The sequence below is a fragment of the Oncorhynchus kisutch genome, linkage group LG14 (assembly GCF_002021735.2).
Source record: "Oncorhynchus kisutch isolate 150728-3 linkage group LG14, Okis_V2, whole genome shotgun sequence".
NCBI classification, from domain to species: domain Eukaryota; kingdom Metazoa; phylum Chordata; class Actinopteri; order Salmoniformes; family Salmonidae; genus Oncorhynchus; species Oncorhynchus kisutch.
In genome coordinates, this window is record NC_034187.2 from 77214173 (window position 1) to 77225916 (window position 11744).

General features: G+C 42.4%; 1 protein-coding gene across 1 annotated transcript in view; it reads right to left on the bottom strand.

The window, feature by feature from the left end:
* Window positions 1-2646: 2646 nt before the first annotated feature.
* The window catches only part of LOC109879404 (collagen alpha-2(VIII) chain), a 118872-nt gene continuing 109774 nt past the window's right edge, over window positions 2647-11744 (bottom strand). The window contains exon 3 of the mRNA XM_020471584.2: window positions 2647-8977. Within this exon, the coding sequence (XP_020327173.1) occupies window positions 7071-8977 (1907 nt within the window). The 3' untranslated portion in view covers window positions 2647-7070. The remainder of the gene's footprint in view (window positions 8978-11744) is intronic.

Genomic DNA, 11744 nt, shown 5'->3' on the forward strand with positions numbered 1-11744 from the left:
GTTGTTCAACGCCTTTCAAAGTGTATAGCATTATTTACCAGTTGTCCACTTATGTGTATATGTTGAGTGCATGAATTTGACAAAAATAATAATAATGTGGTCCAAAGGTAATACAATTTTTACTGCAAATGTCTGCAGTTGCTCTTCACCAACGTCGTCCTGCATCCATCGCCTGTATTGTGGGAGGCTCTATTGCCAATCAATCATTCGGGTGTTTTTTTTACCCATGTGAATGTGACCAAAGACATGACTGAAACAGAATCCTTCTTTTCCGCAATTCATGTATACAATTGATATATACAAATTAATGTGATTTTTGATGCTCTTTCTCACAGATTGATTGTACAATGTACACACATTATTTAAATTGGTTACTGTGTGATATGGGGGTTGCAGCCATCTTTATTTCGACATTATAAACAATGGCAACACTGTCATGTTGGTCTGAGCCTTGCTTTTGGAAAACCATATTATTGTCCAACTTTCATCTGTGGCAGATGCACCTGACTTCAATCCTGGACATTTGTCTACAGTCTGTAGCTTTCACCTTAAAACTCAAACGCACCCATTTTGGTCCACCTAGTTAGATTTACCTCCAGCCAAGCCTTGTCCTGTTTTACTAGCCATGTTATAGTATAACAAACAGTCAAGTGATGACGTAATCGCTTGTTTTGTGTGATGATTGGCTATAGAAAATATTGGTGAGACACAGCCCATAGCTGTTTTTATTTCTATGGCTTAATCATTGATTCATCTAATGGCATGTTAGGAATAGAGGAAATATAATAGTAACACCATGTGTGAATATGTATCCAATATGATAAATCATGTTATTCTCTGACATTATTCTCAATTAAAGAAATAGGTCCTCTGTTTTGGTCCACGTTACCTTTTAGTGAGACATAAACACCACCTAGTGGTGTCCCTTTATAATGGGGATTCTTATGAGAAACAGAACATTGAACAAAGCATTGTCAATGTCATTAAAATAATAAAGTAGCTTTTGACAAATGTACCAACACTATATAGGCTTACTTGCAACCAAAACACCCATATCAACATAAAATGAGGCTGAGACCCAGACTCCTGAACAGATAGGGCCCAGGGCTGCATTCAGTACAAAGAAAAACGTATTTCAACATTCTATGAAACGGAAACTGTTCTGAACGACCAGTTGAAAAACGGAGAGGGGTTTGGTTGTGGGTTGGGGAACAATCCACTGCCATTTAAATACGTCCCTCATTGCTTCCAGTCACACCCACCAAGAACGTTTTGGGGAAACGTGTTGTTCAGTACAAACCGTCACGCAAACATAGCAAACGTTTAATTGAACTGAACACCCTCGCAGATTGGTAAAAAAAAAATGGAATACATTTTATTTTATGTTTAGTCTATTTTCTCTGTTGTAACAGATTACCCATTGAACTAGCTAATTTCATATAAACTCTTGAATTTTAGAAATGTACCAGTCCCCCACGCGGCCGTTTCCTTATCCCACCCTAAGTATGTACTGCTGCTACAGTAAGGGATACAGCTGATACAGGCGCCCCCTGGTGGTGAGTAGTAGTAGTAATCAAACAAACAAAAACATTGTGGGAGACAACGCGGATGTCTACAGAGACTAGATGGTGATTACCAATAAAAGTTACATCATCTTGGAAGTACTTCTGAGTTGCGTGTTGTCGTCTCTCGTGGTCAGGTACAGGGAAGTAGTCAATTAAGAGGCACATATCAGCAGCAGAACAAACTCAAATCAAGTAAAATAATAGCTATGATATTATTTTGACAGCATAATTAACTAGCTAGCTAACTACTGTAGCTGATTTAGGCCTGCGTAATCTACGTTCGCTATAATCAGGTAAAAGTCTGGCTAACACCTAACTCGAAGTCCTCCTGACTTCAGTCTGGAAAGGCTATTTTGATGTTGTCGGCACGATGCGTCGATAATGAGGGGAATGTTATTTTTTCCTGATTGGTTCTCCTCTGTCTTTCTCACTCAAACCCACGTGACAAACCACACAGCCCCTTCAAATACAACTGTTGGATTTTCAAATCCAAACCACATGAGGTCTCAATTCCCCAGGAAAGAAAAATTCATTTGAGAGAACCAATCAATGTTCAGCCAGAAACAAAAGCCCAACTCTGTGTGAATTCTACATTAACAATGGCCTCCTGTCCAGACCAGTGTGCCGTAGCTCTCCCTCCTTGTGAGTCATGTGAGTGGCTTCAGCCAGACTAGATAGGCCACCCCACTTTTCTCAACTGGACATCTTTGTGAAGAGTAGCAGCTCTTGCTTCCAGTGTGTGTGTGACAGGCAAAAACACACCGTCTGTTTGATGGATGTAGATGTGGTTGTTATGCTCAGTCTAGTGGAGTCCTTACCAGACCATGGAACATTGATACCATCGTGTGGCTCTCTTCTAGATAAGACTCCAGACACATTACTGGTTATTCTCCAGAGTGACTTGAGGCCAATATCTTCATTGGTACAGTACATACCATTCTGAGAGCAAATTGGATAGCCTATGTACAGTCTTTTATACTAAGCCCCAGACACAGTAAGCATACACTACTAATACTCCCTGTAACCAAATGTGATGTGTGTTTCACATGGATGTGGAATCTAGAAAAAATCAACACAGATATACAATAAAGTATTTATTGATTTGGTATCAATACAATCAAGTACTGTAGATTTTGTATAAGCAGACAAAACATTTTCAATCAAAAAGAGTGCATTTTATACCCATATTGCATAGAGGGCACACAATAGCCATGTATAAGACAAAAAAAATCCTATAGGTTGATACATTGTACATTACACAAAAAAAAACATGTTTTTTTAAATCCACAAAAATAATCCTTCATGAACAATGCTAGAATGCTAACTAGGTGTTCTAAATGATCTCGTTCAATGCTGTTAAATACCATTTATACCATCTAGGCTTCGGTGGGCGGTTTTGGCGTTACTGTTAAATTATCACAAATGTATAAAGACATCTTCATTAAGGTCATGTGCAAATTAAAATGCCCATTTGTATCCATCTCATTTGTATCTATCTCCAAACTATAACATCTATCTCCAAACTCTAACAAACAAATATCCCTTAAAACCGAAGCAAGGCGTCTTTTTTATAGTTTTTTTAATCATTGAATAGAAAACAAGTCTAATCAGTTTATGATCAAGGCAGTACATTTGGGAAAAATGATTTGCACACACTGCAAGCTCTGAAACCAAGTGACATTGTCTATGACAAGGAATAGACAAAAGGAGAGTAACAGTCTGTCCGACCACACCACTCAAAAATGGCTTTCCGAATGTCTGATATACAGTACATAACAAGAACAAGTCTTGAATTGTCTAGTAGACTTACACAACAGTAATGAGACACAAACGTTGCTTAAGGATGTTCAGGTTCTAATGAGAGGATTAGGGGCACCGAGACTAGTGAGAGTGCATTGGATAAACCTAAAACACTGAACGTGAGACACAAGGCTCAACTCAGTCAAAACCGATGACCGTTTCTCCAGAACATTTCAAAAACATCATTCTTTAGACACAGCTATACAGCAAGTGTATTAATATGCAGACAACAGAGCAATATCCCTACATTCATTATTCTTCTTATTTACCGCAGGAACCTGGATAACCATTGTGAATGAATGTTGGCCTCAGGTTCTCAATCTGAATACAACTTCTACTCTTGGGTATTGTTACAGAAAGAGAACTCAAAATCTAGGAAAATAAATGGGTGCTACCTACCATTCTGCTATATCCACCATGAATAGCATCAGGGCAGTCTAAATGGTGTATTCTCACCATTGATGACCAATAGTAAATATATCTAATGATGGAAACATACTATATGATGCCCCTACATTGAACTTACAGCAAGGGAGTGTGATATACTGTATGATATAACCTTGAGCCCAAGGTCACTGGAAAATTAAGGTCTTCACGATAAACCTTCATGTTTTTATTCCAACATTACTGTCGTCTTACTTTGAATACATTTCCCACGTGTCTATTTGACGTTTCTCCTCTTTGCATGATGTGTAGCCCACTACTACTACCAAACCAAATTCTTCTCTTTGCGACATTGACCAAGCTATAGGACCATACATGTGCATTTAGGTAACCTTCATGATGACACACATGTCCTATTAGAACCACATCAGATCTTCAATTCAAAACTGTGGTGGAGTATTAACTAGAAGTGCATGACTCAGAAAGCATGTTCCATGGTCTCTGCAGTTCATCTTTCACCCAGGTAAAGTGTTAACGGCTGGGAGTTAAAAAATAGATACAGACAGAAACACTGTACTGCACTAGGAGAACTCACACAGCAAACACCCTTCTCACCCTTGTCCCACCGTTTCTCCCAGAAATAACAGAGCCATGTTAACTGTTATGCAAGAACAATTTCACAACCACAGGGTCTCTCTCTCACTCCCTCCCTCCCTCTCTGTCAGTCTCTCTCTCTCTCTCTCTCTCTCTCTCTCTCTCTCTCTCTCTCTCTCATTACTTATTATGGAGATTCATGTATGGTCATTTCCAAAAGTTAACCTTCCTTCATATCCTGTCACAAGACTTCCACTAGGAATATACTGTGGCAACATCAGATGTTCCATTTAACCAAGCAATGGACAAACCATTTTAGTTGTGGATGTATCTTTAGGTGGAAAATGAATGTATAACCTTTATGTTATACTGTACATTTATCATTACAATGAGATAACTATAGCACCAAATACTGGGAGCGTTGTGTAAGATCATTTGAACTGCACCCAATGCACCCATTGGGTTACATCTGAACCTTGAAAGGGTTATTCTGTAGAAACAGGTTGGATGGCCTTTAGCCAGTTGTTAATGTGATTTGTAGTTTGTAGACAGAATGAGGCTTTTAATGTGAGCTATCCCTCAGAACGTTCACTCTAAATGTTAATGTGAAAGGTACTAGGGCATTGATTGCTCGGCCGCAGCCATGGCGTTAGCGGACACAAGAAGCAGTGATGTCATCAATATGTGTGTGCCATAGAGCACGCAATGAGGGTGACATGGGAGCTGCAATGCAGGTAGTAAATGGGAATAACCACAGAATGGATCGATGCAGGGAAACATGACATTGATCCGAACGCATTTGGCCCACAATTTCTGTCTATTAGCTGACGCATAATGTATTTATTAATATAATGATTAACTTACACATTTATTCATAGATTTATTTATTTGTCTATTTAATGTGTTCTATATACAGTATTTATAATTCTTTAGGTTACTGGTTACTATTGATGCTTTTTCAAAGAAGAGAAAACGGGGGAAAGCATGGTTACTCTTAGATGTTTAATACTGCTGTCTCTATGTGTCCCCTGCTTTGTGTGGATCTTACACAAGTTGGATAGAGCAATGACTTCTTATTGGTCAAGTCATAGCCATGATCCAAAACCGTCACCTTCTAGAATGACCAGCAATGACTCCTTATTGGTCAAGTCATAGCCATGATCCAAAACCGTCACCTTCTAGAATGACCAGCAATGACTCCTTATTGGTCAAGTCATAGCCATGATCCAAAACCGTCACCTTCTAGAATGACCAGCAATGACTCCTTATTGGTCAAGTCATAGCCATGTTCCAAAACTGTCACCTTCTAGAATGACCAGCAATTACTTCTTATTGATCAAGTCATAGCCATGATCCAAAACCGTCACCTTCTAGAATGACCAGCAATGACTTCTTATTGGTCAAGTCATAGCCATGATCCAAAACCATCACCTTCTAGAATGACCAGCAATGACTTCTTATTGGTCATGTCATAGCCATGATCCAAAACCGTCACCTTCTAGAATGACCAGCAATGACTCCTTATTGGTCAAGTCATAGCCATGATCCAAAACTGTCACCTTCTAGAATGACCAGCAATGACTTCTTATTGGTCAAGTCATAGTCATGATCCAAAACCAGAAAATTAGCACCCAACAGACAACTAGAAGTTGACTGTCAAAACATCAGAGCATACTGATAAACAATGATCCATCGATCCCTATAACAGGTATTTAAAAAACATTTTTTTAAGTAAAGTGAAAAGTATTGGATATTATTTCACGTAAGGAATTGTTTATTGAATATACTCTTCATACTGTATGTGTAATGGTACATCTTTATGTGAAATATTGATTTAAATAGGAAGGACGCGCACACAGAAGAAAATGGGAGGTTTTTGTGCAGGAAGTGACTGCAGCCAGGGGAACCAATCAGAGCCCCAGGGTCTGACGATTTCATCCTACAGATGTCAGAGCATTTGGGTAGGATGTGCAGTCACATGGGTAGGTCTAATGCTACATTCATAACCAAGTGGGAAGGTGGTATTTACCACATACGACTGGATGAAAAAACACTTTAACGCTCCTCTAACTGGTAATTACTAGTGGGAAACTCGTCTATCAACGCTGAGCTCCGACTTCTCCCACATGCTGACTTCCAACGTCACCTACTAAGGAAATTATAACAGTATTTATGACAGTTAAATGCAACAACAAAACATTATTTATAAAAAGCAAGCTATTAATATGCTTTTTAAACACCATAATATTTTACAAGCACTGTTAGCCAATCGGCGTTTCTCAATGAGTTCAAAGAACGTGATTGCATCCAAATGGTATTTACCACCTTCCCAAATAGTTATGAGCGCAGCATAATAAATGTTACTTAGACAATGTAAGGCACTTAATAGTCCGAATCCAATAAACAACAACAATACAGACAACGATGACAAAATAATAATAATAATAACAATTATGACAATAATAATAATTATAATAATATAAGCTAAAAAAACAAACACGTAAAAAAAAAAAACACAGACATTTCAAAGAAAGAGATAAAAACAGAGCACAGCATGAAGTATCCTTCTCCTGCTTTTTAATTCTCCATCTTCCGTTCACAATGTCTTTTCCTGTCGTTGTTGATGTTGTTGATGATAACATTATACAGGTGGTGTTATTCTGGCTGCCGGTGTTTTGATACAGGGACATCAGAAGGCACCCTAGGTGATAGTTGACTAGCAGGCCATTATGTGGGACAGAGCAGGAACCCTGAGAAGGACGAGTGGATGTATTCGGTGGAGTAGAGCCCGTTAGCCTGATCCGAGGGCATCTGCATCCACACCTGGTCGTTCTCCTTCAGCTCAAGGACGGCACTACCGGACGCCTGGTCCATGTAGCCCTTCTTGTACTCGTCGTAGGTGTATGTGGCTGGAACATAGTTCTTGTACAGTGCCACCCACAGACTGAATCCCTTTACGTGCACGTGGTAGGCAAAGTAGTAGACGCCAGACATGGGGCTGGTGAAGATACCGGTGGCAGGGTTGTAGGCATTCTGCCCGTTGTAGAGGGTCCTGTCGAACTTGATGGGCATCCCAGATGGAGGGAAGGCTGTGGTGAGGATGGCGGTAAACGCGGGTGCCAGGGTGGCGGAGAGATCTGCACGGCCAAACTGTGGTTTTCCGTTCCTCCCGTCTGGTACCTCGTCCCCACCCAGCCCTGAATCCGTTAGCCCAGCCACCCCGGTTTGTCCGTTTCCTGCAGGGCCAGGGGGCCCGGGTGGCCCTGGAGGGCCGGGGTTGCCGTTGAGTCCAGAGTTGCCTGGCTTTCCTGGGGGACCTTGGGGACCTGGAACTCCTTTTTCTCCGAATTTGCCCAGACCTGGAAGACCCGACAGCCCAGGTTCGCCCTTCAGACCTGGGATACCCTGTGGCCCCATTGGCCCTGAAGGCCCCTGCAGACCGGGGATTCCAGACTGGCCTCTTGGTCCTGGAGACCCAACAAACCCAAGCTCCCCTTTTGGTCCAGGATTGCCTAACATACCTGGGTTTCCTGGCAGGCCTATGTGCCCTGCCTCGCCTTTGGGCCCAGGTTTTCCAATAGCCCCGTTAGGGCCCGGGAGCCCTTTGTCTCCAGGAATGCCTGGTTTTCCAGACATACCACCAGGACCCTGGTCCCCTCTGATCCCTGGCAGACCTGGATGCCCCTGTGGACCCAACTCTCCCTTCAGGCCAGGCATGCCGTGTTTTCCTGAAAGCCCCATGGGGCCCTGTATTCCTGGTGGTCCTGGTTGTCCATCTGGGCCCATGTCTCCTGGCTGTCCCGCCATCCCAGTCTCTCCCTTATCTCCAGGGACACCTGGTCCCCCGAAAAGGCCCTTGTCTCCCTTTGTCCCTGGTAGACCAGGTTTGCCGTAGCCAGGACTTCCAGGAAACCCTGGAGAACCCCTCTGTCCTGGCTCACCTTTAGGCCCAAGTGGGCCGTGTCCTCCAGGCAATCCATCATTACCAGGCTTGCCCAATCCAACGGATCCTGGCTGGCCTTGCAGCCCTGGACCTCCAGCCTTCCCTGGCTCTCCTATTCTTCCTGGGAGCCCCTGGTCCCCTTTAGGCCCAGAAGGACCAGGAAGCCCGTCAAGTCCTGGTTTTCCCATGCCCTGATTACCAGCTGGCCCTGGGGGGCCCCTGAGCCCATTGGGGCCCCTGGTTCCTGGCAATCCAGGATTCCCATTGCCATTCTCTCCCTTGAATCCACGCTCCCCAGGATTTCCAGGCCCACCTTTCTGTCCTGGTTCTCCACGAGACCCAGGTTGGCCACTCCCACCTGGAAGGCCAGGTTTGCCATTAAGAGACAGGCCAGCTGGGCCGGGGAGACCTGGTTGACCTGGAAGTCCTCTGGGACCTGGTTCACCCCGAAGTCCAACCTCACCATTATTCCCAGGCATCCCCTTAATTCCCCCTTTTCCTGGGAGACCCGGAAGTCCTGGCTTCCCAATGCCCGGAAAGCCTGGAGGCCCCTGAAGGCCAGGCTGGCCATTGAGACCTGGTTTCCCCAGCCCTGGTTTTCCCGGAAGTCCCGAGGGCCCAGTTGGGCCTCTAGGTCCAGGTTTTCCTTGGGGCCCTGGCTCGCCCTTTACGTCCATCATGGGTGGCATGTCTGTAGGAGAAAATGGAAGATCATGTGACTACCTGTTCATCCCCTTTCAAATCCTTCATTATCTTACAAAATGTATCTTACATTTTGAAAAATGAAACATTTCCAAGCATCTCCAATGCTTCCAAATTCCCTATATAGTGCTCTGCATTTGACCAGGGCCCTAAGGTTAAATAAGGAGCCCCAGTTTTCTTTTCTTTAGTCAGTGACTTGGCTCTCTAAATAGATTAACAAAAGCTTTGTAAATATGTCCTTAAGACAGCACTCAATAACCCTGGATTTGCAATAACCTATAATTCATTTTACACTTGATTGAAAGAGGTATTCGGTTCAAGTCACAGTAAACTGAATTGAAAAACCTACAGTGAATACTGTATAGATATGGTTCTGCATTAGTGCCAGTGTGCATCTGCATTGCCAAATTCATGTCATTGTCTAATTAGTTTTGTTTGTCAAGACAATGATGCAGGGAATTCAGGAACAGTACCCAGGTTAGGTTCTTCTTTAGGGTGTCGAATATCGGACTTGCTGATCTAGTAGGAAGTTGGCTAAAGAAGAAAAACAACTGGAAGCGAGACTGAACAGTTTTTTCCTGACAAGCTTTGACCCACAGTAGCTTAGATCAACACTTGGTTTGGTATGAGGTTAAGGTAAACACCATTAAGTAGCCACTGGGAGTTTAGAACTGGGCACGTAGATTTGACAACAACAATCATCCCATTCGTCTGCCCTGTCATTGTTGATGATCAATTTTTATTTTGACTTACACTTATTAGAATAAAAAACATGAGCTGGCACACAACCAGAATAATTATTTTGTGTGGAGGTACTGAATAACGGCGAATAAACTATAAACTATATCAAATAAAGAGAGTCGCACACTCTATATATAAACTCCCACCCTGAAGACGGCACAGTGATGCCGAAATGTTGGTGATTTACCCAATAAATAACTGGGAGTTTATATATGGAGTGTGCGATTCTCTTTTTTTTTTTTTATAGTTTATGACATACACTTATTAAACATCATCAAAATAAAGTAGATAGGAATTTCTGTTGATTTGCTGGCAATTTTGTACTTAAATTAACTTAAATACAGGCAATAACTATTGAGCAATACTGAAGTGTCTTGATTTTCCACTTATTGCGTTTGTGGAAAAGGTAATACCAATGCAATTTAGTTTGATGGCCAATAGGTGGTGGTAGCTGCTTGCCATTTACACAAGCCATAGAAAGACAGCAAGACGTGTGAATCCAGAATAGAATAGATGTGTGTCCAGAATGGCTGATGTAGGCTACCACTTGTTGATCACATCCATCATTGAACTCTAAAACCAGGGTATAGGCCTCGTTTATGCTGGCATAGGATCCATCTCATGTCAAAACTTCAGGTAAAGTATCTTCATAGACATAGGAATGGACAAAGGTAGCCAACATCATAGATTAATGGACATAGGAATCATAGGAGATGATTGTGAACAACAGGAAAAGGAGGAGCGAGCACGCCCCCATTCTCATCGACAGGGTTGTAGTGGAACAGGTTGAGAGCTTCAACAAGCCTATTCCCCCTCAGGAAACTAAAAAGATTTGGCATCAAAAGGTTCTACAGCTGCAACATCGAGCGCCTGACTGGTTGCGTCACTGCCTGGTATGGCAACTGCTCGGCCTCCCACCGCAAGGCACAACAGAAAGTAATGCGTACGGCCCAGTACATCACTAAGCTGCCTGCCATCCAGGACCTCTACACCAGTCGGTGTCAGAGGAAGCCCCTAAAAAAAATTCTAAGACCCCAGCCACCCCAGTTATAGACTGTTCTCTCTGCTACCTCATGGCAAGCGGTACTGGAGCGCTTAGTCTAGGACCAAAAGGCTTCTCAACAGTTTTTTTTACCCATAAGCCATAAGACTCCTGAACATTTAATCAAATTGACTATTTGCATTATACCCCCCCACCCCCCAACCCCTCTTTTAAGCTTCTGCTACTCTCTGTTTATCATATATGCATAGTCACTTTAAGTCTACATTCATGTACATACTGCCTTAATTAGCCCCGCTAACCGGTGCCCCCGCACATTGGCTACCCAACCACCACCAGCCAACCCCTCTTTTACACTACTGCGATTCTCTGTTTATCATATTTGCATAGTCACTTTAACCATATCTACATGTACATACTACCTCAATCAGCCCGATTAACCGGTGCCTGTATATAGCCTCACTACTGTATATAGCCTCTCTACTGTATATAGCCTCACTACTATATATAGCCTCCCTACTGTATATAGCCTCTCTACTGTATATAGCCTCTCTACTGTATATAGCCTCTCTACTGTATATAGTCTCACTACTGTAAATAGCCTCGCTACTGTATATAGCCTCACTACTGTATATAGCCTCACTACTGTATATAGCCTCACTACTGTATATAACCTCGCTACTGTATATAGTCTCACTACTGTATATAGCCTCACTACTGTATATAGCCTCGCTACTGTATATAGTCTCACTACTGTATATAGCCTCACTACTGTATATAGCCTCACTACTGTATATAGCCTCGCTACTGTATATAGCCTCACTACTGTATATAGCCTCACTACTGTATATAGCCTCACTACTGTATATAACCTCGCTACTGTATATAGTCTCACTACTGTATATAACCTCGCTACTGTATATAACCTCGCTACTGTATATAGTCTCACTACTGTATATAGTCTCACTACTGTATATAGCCTCACTACTGTATATAACCTCACTACTGTATATAG